The sequence below is a fragment of the Aspergillus pseudotamarii genome, assembly GCF_009193445.1.
Source record: "Aspergillus pseudotamarii strain CBS 117625 unplaced genomic scaffold BDV38scaffold_10, whole genome shotgun sequence".
NCBI lineage: Eukaryota > Fungi > Ascomycota > Eurotiomycetes > Eurotiales > Aspergillaceae > Aspergillus > Aspergillus pseudotamarii.
In genome coordinates, this window is record NW_022475024.1 from 424,650 (window position 1) to 441,943 (window position 17,294).

General features: G+C 48.8%; 6 protein-coding genes across 6 annotated transcripts; 4 read left to right on the forward strand and 2 right to left on the reverse strand.

Moving 5' to 3' along the window:
- Positions 1-279: 279 nt before the first annotated feature.
- Positions 280-2,045, forward strand: BDV38DRAFT_289884 (major facilitator superfamily domain-containing protein; the record flags this gene model as incomplete). Its single annotated transcript, XM_032061352.1, has 3 exons — positions 280-622; positions 679-1,200; positions 1,256-2,045. The coding sequence occupies exons 1-3, from the start codon at positions 363-365 to the stop codon at positions 2,043-2,045; spliced, it is 1,572 nt and encodes a 523-aa protein (XP_031916885.1). The 5' UTR covers positions 280-362.
- A 1,242-nt stretch (positions 2,046-3,287) lies between these two features.
- Positions 3,288-5,426, forward strand: BDV38DRAFT_239451 (uncharacterized protein). Its single transcript, XM_032053766.1, has 2 exons — positions 3,288-3,428; positions 3,520-5,426. The coding sequence occupies exons 1-2, from the start codon at positions 3,389-3,391 to the stop codon at positions 5,376-5,378; spliced, it is 1,899 nt and encodes a 632-aa protein (XP_031916886.1). The 5' UTR covers positions 3,288-3,388; the 3' UTR covers positions 5,379-5,426.
- Positions 5,427-6,641: 1,215 nt separating this feature from the next.
- On the forward strand, positions 6,642-7,792 carry BDV38DRAFT_279797 (putative short chain dehydrogenase/reductase; the record flags this gene model as incomplete). The annotated part of the gene is made up of 5 exons (XM_032059119.1): positions 6,642-6,744; positions 6,801-6,849; positions 6,899-6,964; positions 7,020-7,460; positions 7,516-7,792. 5 exons carry the CDS (start codon positions 6,642-6,644, stop codon positions 7,790-7,792), a joined length of 936 nt encoding a protein of 311 aa, XP_031916887.1.
- Positions 7,793-9,280: 1,488 nt separating this feature from the next.
- Positions 9,281-11,577, forward strand: admA (ADAM family of metalloprotease ADM-A; the record flags this gene model as incomplete). The annotated part of the gene is made up of 3 exons (XM_032061353.1): positions 9,281-9,344; positions 9,399-10,503; positions 10,557-11,577. The coding sequence occupies 3 exons, from the start codon at positions 9,281-9,283 to the stop codon at positions 11,575-11,577; spliced, it is 2,190 nt and encodes a 729-aa protein (XP_031916888.1).
- Positions 11,578-11,646: 69 nt separating this feature from the next.
- On the reverse strand, positions 11,647-12,723 carry BDV38DRAFT_239456 (bZIP transcription factor). Its single transcript, XM_032053767.1, has 2 exons — positions 12,480-12,723; positions 11,647-12,416 (listed from the first exon to the last, which is right to left on the reverse strand). Exons 1-2 carry the CDS (start codon positions 12,643-12,645, stop codon positions 11,689-11,691), a joined length of 894 nt encoding a protein of 297 aa, XP_031916889.1. The 5' UTR covers positions 12,646-12,723; the 3' UTR covers positions 11,647-11,688.
- Positions 12,724-14,217: 1,494 nt separating this feature from the next.
- Positions 14,218-16,115, reverse strand: BDV38DRAFT_268945 (fungal specific transcription factor domain-containing protein; the record flags this gene model as incomplete). Its single annotated transcript, XM_032056872.1, has 4 exons — positions 14,218-14,944; positions 15,004-15,394; positions 15,449-15,979; positions 16,034-16,115. The coding sequence occupies 4 exons, from the start codon at positions 16,113-16,115 to the stop codon at positions 14,218-14,220; spliced, it is 1,731 nt and encodes a 576-aa protein (XP_031916890.1).
- Between the last annotated feature and the right edge of the window lie 1,179 nt (positions 16,116-17,294).

The window sequence follows — 17,294 nt, forward strand, 5'->3', positions numbered from 1 at the left end:
TTTTAGATTCTGCTTGCTTTGGCTTCTATCTCGTTTGTCTTTTTTCTTCTTTTTCTTTCTATCTTTCTTTTCTTTCTTTTCTTTTTCTCCTGCTTATTCAGAGTACGAGGTCCGAGTATAACCGACGCCGGAACAAAGGAAGTCAATTTTGAGGAATGACGACTTGAGTCATGACATTCTGACGGCTTATGTTGGAAGCCTCGATCTATCAATCTACCCATTGTAGATCTCCTTTCGTTTGCTTCCTTTTTCTTTTGCAATGATCCTACCATCTCTCTCTTCCCTTTTTTTCTCTCGCTCTAATTCCCCCCATTGCGTCTCTGTGGCTATCTTTCTATCTCCAATATCTCTCTACTGCCGTAATGACTCCAGAAACAGCATCAAATCAAGGAGATGAAAAACGCCCGAACGAGCCGAACCACGAGTCAAAAGAAGAGCATCCTTCAACAGGAGTATCTCTCGAGGATCAAAGTACCGAGGAAAAAGGACCCAAGAACTCTGCTCTAATAATCTTTTGTATCTCGTGTATCACGTTCATCAGCTGTTATCTCGGGGGATTGGTAACTGTCTCCGTCCCGGCTATATCGAAGGATTTAGCCCTGGACCCTGGTATAGAGCTTTGGTTCGCATCTCTCTCTGAAACTCGGCGAGCTAAAGAAGCGTGTGCTGACGGAACAGGCCGGTATCCATGTATGCCCTTGCGACAGGATGCACACTTCTCATATCCGGAGCCGTGTCGGATGCTGTTGGGAGCCGCATTGTCTTCCTGATTGGATGTTTTCTCCAGAGCGTTTTCTGCATGGCCTGTGGCCTCTCGGCGACAGGAACTCAATTGATTCTCTTTCGTGTCGTCTCAGGTCTAGCAACCTCACTGTGTCTTCCGTCTGCCATGAGTCTCATTAGTGAGCACTTCCCTGCAGGTAAATTACGCAACCTCGCATTTGCCTTCAAGGGAGGAGGCCAGCCAGTTGGCTTTGGGGTTGGGATCCTCTGCGGAGGAATTATTGCCGACAGCGCTGGATGGCGATGGGGCTTCTACAGTGCGGCTATCGCCAATACCTTTGCCTTCCTCTTATCTTGGTGGCAGATTCCTCGCCGTCTCATGGGGACTGTTTCGTGGCATATGCTGGTGTTTGGGATTGATTGGGCCGGGGCAGTCGCTGCTAATGCTGCGCTAGGTCTGCTTTCTCACGCTTTGTCGTCAGTTGCCCCTGGGCCTCATCGCATTTCAACCTACCTAAATATGTTTCCATAGGCTCATCACAGGTGACATTAAGAAAGCGCACGAGGCGCCGACAATCGTCTGCTTTTCGCTATCAGGTGCTTTATTAATCTTCTTTGTACTCTGGCAAAGCTTCCAAGAGCGTCGCAACAAGCCTACCTTGATTCGCAACTCACTCTGGAAGAATATGGCATTCACGTGTATCTGCATCAACGTGTTCATGATCTGGGGTGCCTTCAACGTGTTCGAGCAGGTAATCAACTTCTTCTTCCAGAACGTACAGCATCTTTCTGGACTCGAGACGGCCATCCGGTTTATCCCTACGCCTATCACCGGCCTGCTGAGCGCCCTTATAACAGGGTTAGTCTTACACAGGTGTCGCGCCGACGCCATTATCAATATCACTACGATTATATCCTGTGTGTCGCCGCTCATCATGGCCTTGGTGAATCCAGCGTGGGTTTACTGGCGCTGTGCATTCGTGGCGATCTGTCTGAATTCAATTGCCGCTGACTCCCTGTTTACGGTATCGAATATCCTCATTGCCGGGGTCTTTCCTGGTGAGACACAAGGACTAGCGGCGGGTGTGTTCAATACAGTCTCGCAGATCGGGAAGAGTTTCGGACTGGCGCTCGTGGCGTTGATCTCTAATCAAATCACCGAACAACAATCGCAATTCGACGATAAAGGTAGTCCTGAGGCACTGATGGCGGGATACCGTGCGGCATTCTGGACATTATTCGGTATGAATATCGCAAGTCTAGTGGCTAGTGTGTTCGGATTACGAAAGGTAGGCAATATCGGAAAGAAGAAAACACAGTAGATGGTTCTTTCTTCGAGATAGGGTTTGTTCTATTGCCATAGTATATATGATTAGAGTTCCTTCCATTAATCTACTAGTACACAGTATGGAGAACGCAGGAAGGTCATGGTGGGATGCGGGTTGTGCGAGGGGGGAAGTACCTAGTAGGTCAATTCTATGCAACATTGACGCATTCCGAATCGTCACAGCCTTTATAGACAACCGCCCTGACTGCGATTTATACCTTCTCTCTAGAGGATTCATTGCTATCGATTTGCTAATGGCTGACAATACTGGAGATTCAGCACCAAGTGCTGTGGCCGATACCTGCGACGATTCCCTGAATCAGCCAAAGCGCATCATCTTACAACATTGTGGCAATAACTTCAACTCTTTTGATAACACTATTAAAACATATCTCGTCTCTTTAGGGTACTCAGCCGACGGACTTGACCAAAATATCCATTACCACGTCTGGTATTGAAAATATAGGGTTTTTACTGCATTTTCCTTCATCGTCATAAGGATCTACTCAGGAACCTTGACTTAAATCAAGTGCAGCACGAAGTCTACCGTGTTAGCCGGGCTGAGAACAGTGTAAAGTAGCGCTATTACACGCTCTTAAAACAGAACATTCTACTAACGATAAGATTCATCAGTGATAGGACTTTTCGATGGGAGGAAAACTGTCGTTGTGAGGGATTTGGAAGAGGGTGTCACCGTGTTACTGTTGTTGCCTCAGCCAACGATTACCCCACGGCCCGAATTGCTGTTCCACGCCCTATATCTTGTAAAAGCTGGAAACTGGTTGAATTCCTAGATTGAGATAATTACGTTGCTTGAATCTATCAACATGGCTGCGAGAAGAAATGATTACTGAGGGTTAAGAACCCCCAAGCAACTTTTTCTGCTATGATGTGCGATTATTAAACGGGTCCAAGACGGGTTAGATAACTTCATCAGGATGCAGAACTTGTTCCAAAAGGGCCAAGACTAGGCGTCCCGGCGTTCGTGATTCTGCAGATTGGACAGTTGGCACCGGCGTCGCCGAGCTGGCTTGGACACGGCTGGCTCGCCGGTTGGTGGGTTTTCTCGTGGAGCGTCAGAGCTGAGACTCCTGGCGGCCCGCTAGGCCACACTTGGCTGGTGAGATCCCCGTCCAGCTGTGATGATGGTGGAATGGGCCCTTGGGGCTACTTATAAGAGCACAGTGCAGTGTGCAAGGCCGACGCCCTGCCTCTTTTCCGTAACATCGACCCAACGCCTACATATGCAGCTACCTAAGCACTCGGTTTAACTAATGCCAATTCGAGGACCGACAAAGTGGAAGCAAAAGTCAAGCGGGGTAAGTCCCAATAACAATAATGGAGCCGGAGATAGTTGATCTGGTCATAATTGGCGCTGGTAAATTCCCCTCCCCTCTTCTCGCGCCCTCAAACTCTTCCACCGCATATGTTCATCAGGAGCTATGTCAGCTGAAACCTGATCACAACAGGCTGGCACGGCCTCGCGGCGGCCAAAGCCGCACTCACGCTCGATCCCCGGATCAATTTGGTCGTTCTGGAATCCGCCGCCTCGGTTGGGGGTGTTTGGGCCGAGGAGCGCTTATACACTGGACTCAGGACGAATAATCTACTGGGATCATACGAGTATAGCGATTTTCCTATGCGGGACAACGTGCCTGCTTCTTTAGTTAAGCCCGGGGAGCATATACCAGGCAGAGCGATGCATGAGTATCTGAAAGCATACACAGAGCAGTTTGGGTTCCGCGACAAAATTCGGTTGAATTGCAGGGTGGACAGTGTTGAATATCGCGACGGCAGTGAAGACGAAGGAGGGACAAAAGAGTGGCTCGTTGGATGCAAAACAGCGGGACACGAGAAGAGCTGCGTTATACAGACGAAGAAACTCATCCTCGCCACGGGGCTTACCTCGCAGCCGCACCTTCCTACATTCCCCGGCCAGGAATCTTTCGACGTGCCCCTGTTCCACTTCAAAGAACTCGCCCGTTGCCAGGAGGCACTCTTCGCCAAACCCAACAACGACATCACAGAAGACCAACACGAACATGGAGGCAGCCTTCCCAACAAAGCACAAGCACCAATAACAGTACTCGGCGGAAGCAAATCTGGGTGGGACGCCGTCTACGCATGCGCATCCAAGGGCCACCGCGTCAACTGGGTCATCAGAGCCTCTGGCACTGGACCCGGATGGATGAGCGCCGCCGCTGTTTTCTGGCCCCTCAACCTCCTCCTCGAGAGCCTCCCCCTCGTGCGTGCGTTGGGCTGGTTTAGCCCCTGCATCTGGGTGAGCGATCCGGTCCGCAAGTTCCTGCATGCGACGTGGCCCGGCCGGATGCTTGTGCGTCTGTTCTGGGCAACCCTGGAGTGGGATATGATCAAGGCGAATCGGTACAGCGACCACGAGGAGACGGTGAAGCTGAGACCCTGGGTGGGGTCAATGTGGGTTGCGACGGCGGTGGGGATCCTTAATTTCCCGAGTGATTTATTTAGCTTCATCCGAGAAGGACTGGTCAAGGTGCACATTGCCGATGTTGAGCGGCTGGAGCCTCACACAGTCGTTCTGTCCAACAATAACAGCAGCAATAGCAGCAGCAGCAGCAGCACAAGCGGTGGTGGCGACAGGCTGGACACGAGGGCACTCATCCTGTGCACGGGGTGGAGAGCATCCCCGGGCATTCGGTTCTTACCGGAAGGAATCGAACAAGAGCTGGGCTTGCCCTGGGCCGCGGACCCGATCAATCAGGCGCTGGTCAAGCAGGCGCGCAAAGACATATGCACGCGTCTGCCCATGCTCCGCTCCTTCCCCGAGAGCAAGGGCAGGGCCTACAGCGCAACGGACGACACCAATGAAGAAACTGTGCTACACCCGTTCCGCCTCGCGCGCTTCATTGTTCCCCCAGGGCTATGGGACGACCACAGCATCGCCTTCCTAGGGACCGTAACAACGTTCAATACCGCGATCGTGACCGAAGTTCAGGCCCTGTGGGCGCTTGTCTATCTTAACCACGGCCGTGAACTTAACTATTACCGTGCTCATCTTCAGGAAGAAGACAAGGAGGCGATGATCCGCGAGATAGCACTGCACACCGAATTCTGCGCCCTGCGGTCCCCAGCGGACAATGGCGCGCGGAACGCGGCCTTTGTTTTCGAAGTAATGCCGTATTTGGATCTCTTGCTGAGGGATCTGGGCTTGCGAACGGTGAGGAAGGGGTCGTGGTGGGCGAATTGGTTTGTTCGGCATCAGCCAAGGGATTATGCTGGGTTGGTAGAGGAATGGAAGGCGCGATTATTGCCCGAATCTCCGGAGGGGCATAAGATGAAGACTGCTTAGGGGCCTAGGCAGAGAGGACTTTGTACGGGGATGGTTCCGCGTTCTTTTTCACGGTAAACACTTTGGTGCGTTTCAATGACGGATGTTGGCAAGTTCATAGAATATAAATTTGTCAAGCCTAGACAAAGATCAGGTACTCCACACTAATTTATAACCAATTTACGAATCCAAAACAATCGCAGCCCCAAGTGCTGTAGCAACAATTCAAACCCCAAACACAGTCCCAATCCCATCCCATGCCGCCGAAGTGTTGTGATCTTGATATCACACTATTTCATACTTCCCACTCTTATAGCTATACCGTAAGATACGGGGTTGCAAGGCTGTGACAATATACCTTATGCATCTAAGTTGTTTTTACACGAGAGAGAGTCCCACCTCCTATCTCCTCTCCCTTCCATCTACCACTACCATGGGTTGTATTGGAGGCCTAAATAGCTTCAAAACTCTTTTTATCTTTTGTCCTGCTAGGCGTATCAGTTCCATCACTCTTCCCGGAAAGCACAGAATATATAGAAATTTATGTGTCAACTTTCCTAGTGTCACCGTGATAGCAACTTCAGACGACTGCATCGAGCTGCGATCTTGGAATAATGTCGAGCTCTGTGCTATGTAATGGGGGCCAGACAAAGGCCTTTGACAGAAATCTTCTGGTCGTGCTTGGTCGCGAGACGCCTGGTACTGTCTGAGATTCAGAATCCTTTTTTTTTAATGAGAATTGACCCAGTGGTTTACTACGAAAGCCGGGATGCGTTCGCAGGGTTCCGGCAGTCCTATCGTCAAAACTCTGAATTGCTATTGCGAAATACGTCCCAAGAGTATATCTTCTGTACGCTTCTTATGAGTGTACGAGGTTCGTCTCGAAGGCGTAACTTCTGTATGCTTTTAAATAGTTTTATAGATCACACAGCACGCTGCCAAAGCAACAGTGGGGCGCTTTCCCCGGTTAGGAACGCTATAGCAGATGCAGTAATTCATCGTCACTGCCCCATATGTACTACAATAATTGGTAGATCCAATAGTGAAACTTTGTGAATAGATTTGATTGGGTGATATGTAACAGCCCTTTGGTTCGGATAAGCAACTTGCATTAGTGCCGTTTAAATATCCAGTATGAGATCATGCTGGCTACGGACTGCAAAACTGGGGTTTTATAAATAATGCTGGAGTCTGTCAATTATATGAATTTAAGCAAACCCCCTTCCTTGCTGGCCAGGAATAAAACCATTTCGTACCACTTTATTGCAGTTCGCAGCAACAACCATGTCTCAACCAGTCCAAGGATATACGCATAACGGACCCGTCGACTGTTCCTTGCCTTTCGACACTAAGGATTTAAATGGAAAGACAGCAATCGTCACCGGAGGTAGAATCCCATCGGCGTAAGGTGTCATACTGGTCAATACCATTAACTCGAAACAGGTGCCAATGGTCTCGGTGAAGGCTACGTTCGCGCCCTCGTTGCTAAAGGGTATGCCACTCGGAACCTATACACAACAAGCGGCTAACACAGTACCTAGAGTCAATGTGTGTATCGCAGATCTGAATGAAGAAAAAGGAAAGAAACTAGAAGCAGAACTAAACGGGTAAATACAAACCCCAATCCCTACCGTGTGACAGCACCCATTAACGACCCACAAGCACGAAATACATCCAATGCAACACTAGCATCTGGGAAGACCAAGTGCATCTCTTCCGCGAAGCCGTCTCCTTTTCACCGACAGGAAAAATTCACTATGTCGTCGCCAATGCAGGAATCCACCGACCAGATGAAGTCTTCCTGTACTCCGGCGACGACCAAGAACCACAAAAGCCGGATCTAAGCACCATCGACGTGAACATCCAAGGCACATTATACACAGCCAAATTAGCCTCACACTTCTTCATCAAACAGAACGGACAGAAGCCCTCCCCAGAGCAAGAGGATACATGTTTGGTTCTCATTGGATCTGGTGCAGCCTTCCTCGACTGCCCTCGCGCGCCTCAGTACTGTGCCAGTAAATGGGCGATGCGAGGTATTATGCATTCTCTCCGTCGGACGGCGTTCTATTACGGGAGTCGAGTAAATATCATCTCCCCATGGTAAGTAGTCCCTATTGGAACAACTTGTGTGACTCGGTTATTGACATATGCGTAGGTATGTGAAAACAAACATTCTCTCTGAGGAAGCATTTGCCCATGTTTCTAGTCTGGGGGTGGTATTAGCCACGGTCGAAGATGCTGGACAGTGTCTCTTGCGGATTCTTAGCGATACGGGTATCAATGGACATTCTATCTTCGTTTCAGGGAGGAAATGGGCTGCTCAGGGCTATATGGACTTAGACCTAGAGGATTATGCGGGCAATGCGCTGATTCAGGAAATTCAGGAGGATCAAGTGAAATCGGCGCCGGCAGAGCTGGGATTGTTTGTGTGAGGACCGCAGTCCTGGAATCGTACTTAACTTCAGAATGAATCGATTAATCACAGTGTAATTTAGTGGACGTTATGCATTTGGGCAGGAAAGACATCTTAGTCCATTATGTACTTTCCATGGAGGAGGGAAACGCACAAATCAATATAGCAAAAGAGAAAAAGAAGGAGAGAACGTAGAGAAGGAAGAATATCTGGAGACAGAACACACAAGAAATCAATGTTGCTTCTTGCTAAGGCTCTCTGACGAAGAACGTGGTCGTACATCCGGTGTCTGATGCCTTGGATATTTGCCGAAACAAGACATTCGACGCCAGAGGAAGTCTAAAAATACTGGCAGACAGACCCACGTAAGCGAACCATTAACCACAAGCATGACATGGAACAAAACCAGGGCTAGCCACCCAAAGTTCTGCAACACAGCCACGCCAAGGTGGTAATCAGGTTGCATTAGTGCCGGGAGCTAAAAACCCTAAGCGACCTAGTCGTGTCACTCGGAGATAATGGGATAAATCATAAATCCGCGATGATCCAGTCATCCAACTCTCGGCAGATCTGCGGTATCCAAAGACTATAGGATATAGCTAGAACCGATGTCTTGTGGCTCTGTGGTTCTTGGTACGTTCCATGCTTCGTTCCCCGTCGGGTCTGCAATTTAGCCCGTCTTGATACTTTCTCTACGCAACTACTACTCTGGTTACGATTTCCAGGCCAGTCGGAGCAATTCAACTCTTTCAGGAAGGTTATACATGTATCGTTAAGCAAAATAGAATGTGATGAATCGCTGTTGAGAGGACCGAAACCAATCCGGTACAATTGTTGTCCGTGCTATCCTCGAAGGTTCTACTGTGTATCGATGCCTCTATGGCGCCAGAGTATCTGCCACAAATCGTAAAAGGCGACCCATCAGATAATCAACCTTAACCTATAAAGCATGATAAGCCATGCATAGCCACCAGCACTCTCAATCTATCATTAGGCAGCACCGATATCGATGAGATCAGCCAATACCGATGGACCATTCGGAAAGCACTTCCACTCTCTTGGCACCATATCTCCCCGCTCCGAGAGATCCGCAGCCACTGCAGGATGCGGCGCCAAGTCGGAGGCGAGGCTGTGCTCTCCACGGTTCTGCTTTCTAGGGCACAGGAGGAAGGTTCGGGGTGGTGCTGTCAGCGCAGCGGGTCTTGGGGATGACGAGTCTGTCTTGGCTTGCATAATGTATTGCGCTCGGTATATGGCAGATGCCCATAGGGTTTTATCCTGATGCCTGGATTAAGTGGGTCGGTTGTGGACTTGCCAAACGGTTGATTTGCGATTTTGTGGTGCTCGGTAGAAGCTTGGTATCACTATCGGTTCATTCTCATGGAATGCCGATTATAAATCCATTGGGACAAGAGGACCGCAGTGATGTAGTATATATAACTCTATGTGTAAGCTGTAGAGTTCGGGTGTCTTCAGTACCAAACAACAACTCTCGTTGTATCTAACCATGAAAATATATTCAGTCCTCTTGCTCTTCACACCTCTCTTGGTCCTCTTCGCGCATGTTCAAGGTGATTAGCATCCAAGCGGAGGGCTTCTGCCAGCGGTTATACTGATACGAACAGGGCACTCAATACGTTCCTTGCCATTACAAAAAGCGTCGCAACTCGAATCGATCGTCGTACATACACCGTCCCAACAGGCCGAACCCGAGTTTGATATCACGTTCAGAATTCGAGGACAAGATCATGATTTAAGGCTAAAACTAGAGCGAAACCCCTACCTTCTCGCACATCACCCTCAGATTCAGTATCTTGACACAGAAGGAGTAGTCAAACGGACTGAGCCGTTCATCGACGAAGATCACAGAGTGTTCAGAGGTGGAGTTTGGATTCAGGTCACCGGTCGGCATTGGAAAAAGGTTGGTTGGGCGAGGATATACATCGTTCGTGATGGAGATGATCCTCTATTTGAAGGTACATTTAGTGCCTTTTCCCAGTATTATGACGTTAGGATATCAAGGGAGATGGTTGGAAACACTGGTATGCCCGCTCACGATGGTCATATGGTTGCATATCACTCTTCGCGGGCAGATCTGCGTCGTGATATAGAAGGCTCAACCGAGCAGCCCCGTTGCGCAGCTGACCCGGCGATGCCACATTTCCTGAACCCTCGAGTGATAGGGGTTGAGGATGTCTCGCAAGGGTTGTTTCCTGATACATCTTCTACTTTGGACAGACGTCAGTCCACTTTGACTACAGACGATCTAGTCGATAGTATCGGCAATCCCACTGGATGTCCTACCAGCAGAAGAGTGGCTTTGGTCGGAATCGCAACGGACTGTACATATACTGCATCGTTCGACTCCACGGAAAGTCTCCGTCGGAGCCTTATCAATATGGTCAATACAGCATCAGAAGTATTTGAAAATACTTTCAACATATCTCTTGCTTTGCACAACTTGACAATCAGTGACGCGAATTGTCCGGGTAGTGCTTCGGATTCTGCACCCTGGAACGTTGGATGCTCTGACGGAGACATGAACTGGCGACTACAAGAATTTTCTTCCTGGCGGTCTTCCCTCAACGACAGGGAAAACGCCTATTGGACGCTCATGACCGGTTGTCCATCAGGTTCAGAGGTTGGTATTTCATGGATAGGTCAACTATGCAGCTCTCAGTCAAGCACGAATGTAGTAGCACAAACCTCCAACCAGTGGCAGGTATTCGCGTAAGTGTGTGAGCTGGAATACCATTTGAAATGGTCGCTGACATTTTCTATAGTCATGAATCGGGTCATACATTTGGTGCGGTTCACGACTGTGATTCGAGCGCATGCTCTTCTAGTACCCAGTGCTGCCCATTATCATCGTCCACGTGTGATGCGGATGCTCAGTACATAATGAACCCGTACTCGATGTCCTCCCAGACAGAATTCTCACCCTGTACAGTTGGGAATGTCTGCTCGTTACTAGGGTCTCGAAACATGAGAACCAGCTGTCTTCTAAGCGACACGAGCAACATACCCACTCTTACGGCTGGGGAATGCGGGAATGGGATTGTCGAGGAGGGTGAGGAGTGCGACTGCGGCGACAATTGTGATGATAACAGTTGTTGCGACGGATCAACATGTCGGTTTCGCGACGGTGCGGTCTGTGACGATTCCGCCGGGCCGTGCTGTACAAACTGCCAATTTGCATCGTCCGGCACCGTGTGTCGTGAAAGTACTGGAAGTTGCGATATTCAGGAAACCTGCACTGGAAACTCCAGTTCGTGTCCCACTGACAGATATGCGCCCGATGGACAAACCTGCGGCAACTCATCCGGTCTATTTTGTGCCAGCGGAGAATGTACCAACCGAAATAGGCAATGTCAACAGCTACTCAACACAAATAGCACGGGCGTGTCCTCGTGCAATAATGATTCCTGTACCCTCAGTTGCTCGGTTGACTGGTATGGATCCGGGGTTTGCATGGGCATGAACCGGCAGGTGCAAGATGGTACTCCCTGCTCTGATGGGTTCTGTCGAAGTGGGAGGTGTCGGTCTGACAGTGAGGATGGCAGCTCATGGGTGGATCGCCATCGCTCTCTGATCATTGGCCTGTCTGCAGGGATCGGTGGGGCCTTGGTCCTTGCAGTACTGGTGGGTATAATCATTTGCTGCTGCTGCCGTCGCAAGAAGGCTCCAAAGAAGGCCATTCCACCAGCAACACCGGTCACAGGGCAGGTTCCCCATGTACCTCCTCCATACTCCCCTGCCAGCCCTACCAGGTCTATACCGGCACCAAATTATCGGTATGCATGAATGATGTGATTTCTGGATACAAGAACAGATTACAAACTTTAGATTTACGATGAAATGTCAAAACCATTTGAACTTCATAACTTTGTCGTAATATGTCCCACATAGAGCATTCTATTGTAGCTGAAGGACATGCCTCCAGAGCAGAGGCTTCTCCCCTCTCCCCATTCTCCAACGATTGCTAGAAAGTAACAGTTCCGAACACCCCCGGAGCACCCAGCCCCACTTCCTCGCAAATCCTTCAGTAACCTCCCAGTTCTTCGGGTCGGAAGGTTCTCCCCACACGAGTAATGTGGCGCCCGTATTCCTAGTATCCCAGAAAGCCATCAAATCATGGCAAAGGTCGTCGTCGTCTAACGTATCCCCAGCTGCAATAAGATTATCTCGCATATGTGGGAAAGGGAAAAAGTCCAGCCAGGGATGATGCGGCACACTCCGCTGAATGTGTGTAGGGCGCAAGCTAAGCGGGATATTATCCTCCAGAAACCCGGGTTGGACAAGGTTGAAGATGGAGATGGAATCGTCGCTTTTGGTCCAGTCTGTGGTCATCCCTATCGCACATATATTCTGAATGATGGCTCGATGCACGTTCAGACGGCTAAGGCTGATCAAGTGTTCTATTTGGGGTGAACCACGGAGATAGCTTTCCCGGGCTGTGGCTTCAAACCATTGGCGGAACTGTAGTGCATATGGTGGGACATGGGAGCATTCCAGCTCCTCTGCTGTTTCCACCTGAGGTCTCTCGGATGAGCTTCGTAGTGTAATTTCTGCAGCGTCCGTAGAGGAGGACGTAGAAGGCGTATCTTCCAGTGTTTCAACCACTTTCCCCTTCCTCCTTAGACCTGATATGTGGGTTAGTGACTATGATGCTCTTCCCTCTACTCATGAAAAATCGGACTGCTTACGATATGCCCTCTGATTATGTCGATTCTGCAGTCGCCGTCGTTCCTTGCGATCTATAATTCCCGTCCAATCGTCTCCGGAGGCCCGCACCCAGGCCTGCTGGGGCATATGCTCTAGTCGAATAATAGAGGACCTTGTAGCCCCTTCGGCTTCTGTCAAATTATTCATTATGAAGGTAAACCTGCTGATCTATGCACGAAAAATGTGGATTGGTGAAGGAGAACAAGTGAGTAATGCAAGTTGCTGACCGTCCCAATTGATGTTCCCGTACTAATAGTTAAGTGGATGGAGGCGCCCTCTTGTTAAGGGTCCCACCCAAAAACTCTATCAAGCTCGATTCTACATTCTACTGGACAATCAATCAACGGCTTGCCACACTAATGCAAGTTGCTTACGCCGCTAGCCTTCTTGGGTTAGCCTCTATGATGGGCCCATCGATTACTATTGGTACGTAGTATCATTTCAAACCCTTCGGCCTCTGTACCGATGATCATTCCTGGCCCTAATCAGCAGTTGCCCATTCATACCCACCAAGACTTCAACCATTGTGCCACCACATCAACAGGGTCGCTACACAGAGCCTTTCGAGAAGTGGAGTAGCTTGTTTGCGCTATAACGATCTGTTTGCACTTTGTTATACATTTTGGTCCCGGGTACGGCACTATTGCGTGCATATTGGGCCGGTGAAGGGTAACGAGAATAATGACGTTTCTCGAAGCCCTTTGTGGTTTCTCAACCTTGTTTATATAGCTTTGTCTACCAGGATGCCCTCATTGTGCTGTGTCTTAATGCATACTTAAACTAGAACTGATGGGCTCTCGTTGTTTGAGTTGTTGAAGTGTTTACCGTATTTCAAGGATGTAGGGATTACCATACATACGTTGGGATATATATATTGAAGGGTGGGCATGCAGGGTAAAACTGACAAAAGCATGCACCGATAGCACTCGAGCGATTGTCCAGGTTTCATGCTGACAACACGAATCATTAAATCATTATCTCATTCTATTTCCTATGCCATCAACCTACCTTGGGCCGTACTTTATGGTGGGGTTTGGATCTCCCCACGGCCCACGTTGAGCAATTTAATAACGTGTGGGGCGATGTTCTTGTACTCCATAGCTTAAATTGAAAATGTATATTGAGATATAAGAACAATTTTAAGTCAACTGAATTTCATTATATATGATAGAAAGAAATAATACTAGAAGGTATGTATCGTATATAGGCAACTTTTGTAGTATGGTATGCTGACTCGTGGCTCAGATTTACGTGTCGTTATATATTAGACGTGATGAACTGGTCTAGAGTAGGTTGATTTAGCCGGCGCCTATAAATTATATTTGACTTAGCAAGCGCATGAGTCAAAAATTGGACTAGGCAAGTTCACTGTCTTAAGACTGATGCTTTCTCGTTCGCCGAAGTTAAGATATATCTGCTGCATCGGGAGAGGGCGAGAGGGCGATCGGCATACCGAGCCGCTCAATTTCCACGCCGGGGCGCCGGTACGGTCGCGATCGGGGAAAAATTGCTTATTTTAGATTAACGAGTGTATCGAGAGAAGCGTGAATGTTGAAAAAAGCATATTCCGTCGCGTGACAGCGACATCTGTGTAAATGTATATACTTCTAAACCTGAACTCCCCGGGCTAACTAGGACCCGACAAGATTGGAGTGGTGCCCTGGTGATAACAAACTGTGGAAGATCAAAAAGCATGATTTCTCTCCTCATTCTAGATGATCAGACCACCCCACCAAAATTGTCCAGGCCAAACAGCGGATCCAGTGGCAGTGAGAAATCTAGATAATCCGTGACCGCAGGGTGATGAGAATGATCGTTTTGCGCTGTCTCACCCTCGGAACGTCGCAGGTTGATCGGTTGGGGGCCGTCAAAACTTTGAATGATCGCGTCAATGTCGTAGATTGGGAGATCATACTGGAGGTCATAGTCTAAGTCAGATGGTTGGTTTTGTTCTTGAAAGAGTCCTGCGTGGTGGCTAGCAAGATGTCCTGGGTTTCGCAGACCGTCCCCTTGGTAGGTCACCTGCGCAATAGGTTCATTTTGACTGGAGGCCGTGGCAGTCGAATCGTCAATATCAATGTTCATCACTTTGATTAAGTTCAGTATAACCCCTAAGGCACGCTTCGGTCCTAGATATAACCGTTGATGCTCCCTCAAAATTGAGAGGCAATTATGAAGACAGTCATGGACATGAGAGCCTGCAGGGCTATGTGCAGCCATGCGAGCGTGAATAGTGGCGCTTACGTAGGTAGCATAAGATATACTGTACGGCGCTAGTTGCATCGAAAATGACTTCCTATAAGTACCGAGCGTGACATGTATCGCGTTAGCGGCAGTCGCACATGCCTCGAAGGCTATGCCTGCAACTGATGGTGATGCGCTTCGCAGATGTCCGTCCGACACAAATGGACGATGGAGCAGGATCTTCAAGGTATGGTATAACGCACTACATAGTGTGAGCGGGCGCCATACATGCAAGTAGCAGTCAAATGTTCCGGTACTTACGTCAACGCTAGAATGTGTGGGGATGCGATGGCTATGGAGGAACCCGTCGTTCTAGAAGTGAGGCCTGAAGTAAGCTCCTCATACCATGACTGTAATTTGTGGTTTAAAGACGTTGAGCATTCGAAGAGGATAACTGGATCCCTTGAAGTACTGCGCTCCGTATATAAGGTGTCCAGGATGCGGGACATGATGCTGGACAGAGAACAGTATCTTTTCAAGATCGAGACCGAATGTGCCGGAACAGGTGGCAGTCCTATGGAGTCTCCGTAGGATGCGGGATCAAATAGATCATACTCCTCGTATTCATCTAGGAAACTTAAAGGGATTGCCGAATCTGTCTCTCGCAGCCGGATCGGCCTTCCTTGGTAGAGCGACTGACACTTATCAAGAACTATGTCCATCAGCGTTTACTCTACGGACCAAACTTGTGGGGGGGAGGCTTTACCGTAAGCACCCCAAAAGACTCTTCTCCGAACTTCAGCTTCCTCAGGGGATAGACTGTGGCCCTTTTGATAATTTCCATTATCCACCTGGATGCCCAAGTCCGTTATCATATTGATAGCCATACCAGAATAGAGCCAAGCCAGGCTTTTTTCGTCACACCAACTAAACAAAGAAGACGCCACTAAAAGCAATGCTTGTATAGTGGCGATCTCGCTCCGGGTAATATGGTCGCTAAGCAGTTGCGTGATCCTTCGCCGAAACATTCGTCCAACAGACAGTGGATCACTTCTATCATCTCGCACCTCTAGGCGGGGCGAATATTTCGAGGCTGTAAAGTATATCGCGTTCAAAAGAAGCTTAGAAAAATATGGCCCAGAGCATGCCATATCCTTCATGAAGAGTGGTCGATAGACGACCGCACCTACGTCTAATTGACGATCCCAGTACAATGACAGAAGGTGCATAGCCAATTCCGGATTGAGGCCGTCAAAATCGTACCTGTTAGTGTTGAAGTTGAACCTTTCAAGCTGGCCTAGTGTTGTAAAATCAGTCTCATTTGCGTCAATGTGAGAACCACATCACGTACGTAATCGGGCAGCGCTCGCCACTAACTGATTTCTGGTAGTGTCTGGCTCCTCCTGTTGCTGAGAACGCCCTCGTTTCCTCATATCGCGATTAGAAGTTATCTCATCGGCCACAGCGCTTGTCGGGCCATGTGATCGCTCGACAGTGTCAAACGTAGCAGTCCGTTCCGTGATTCGAAAATCATGACTGTCCATCTGCGAGCATACCGGCCCGTGGCCGACACTCGCATCAGTCCTTACTGTTGGGGGGTATATCGGATCATGGTGTCGTGACTGAAAAGCCACAGTAGCAGACCGTATTTTGTCTCCATGTTGTAAATCAACCTGTTGCTTCAGGATAGCTATAGCATCAGTAAGACGCTGATTCTCCTCTTCCAAACGCGTGATGCGGGCTTTGGATGGCCTAGACCGTTAGGTCAGATACATTTTAGGTCGTCTGGGGTTTCGCACAACCGTACCGTGGAATCTTCGCTTGTTCAATGTATGTACACTCTTTTCCGCGAGCGTGACAATGCTGGCATTTCGGGCGACCGTTGCTGCATTTTAGCTTCGGTATAATCCTCGTTAGCTACTTTGTTGTATCATAGATTGGCACCGCGTACGCCGACCTTTTTCTGACGACAATATTCACAGGCAATTGCGGCCCGCCGTTTTTGTTTCACTCTCGTTGGGGGTGAGTTGCCGGGCATCATCGAGATAAATTCCTGGAAAGATGGGGTGGTTAGATTGGAACAGAGAGTAAGCAAGCATCATGTCACGAAGTCAAAAGGCAAAGCCGCCGTATCTTATCTTATCTTATAATCTGGGTTCATTCCTTTTCGGGTAAGACCCGGAATGGAACTATCCGTTAATTTAATCCTCCCGTGATTTGGACGCGCCTCGATTACCAATACTGCCATAGCTCCAGTTTGTGCCAGAGTGTTGGAGTCGGCTTTGTGAATAATAGTTACTGGGATCTGGGAAAATAAATGATTTACATATTCCCTTTCGTGAAGCAAGTACTGTGAAATACTTGAGCTTAACATTGGACCTTGGCGTCTCTTCAAGTGTAGTATTGTAATATACTGATGATAGCGACTAATTCGTTGGAATGGTGAGGGCTTCTGCCATTCGATAGTAGTGTAGGTCGATAAGGCCTTCAGGCGATCTTCAGCCTCGCTTCGTCGCGCGACGCTAAATGGCCTCTTCTAGATATACCTGAAGAAAAAGATATTCAACCAATTGAAATCAATGGGATTATGAATGGCATTACTATTTCTCTAA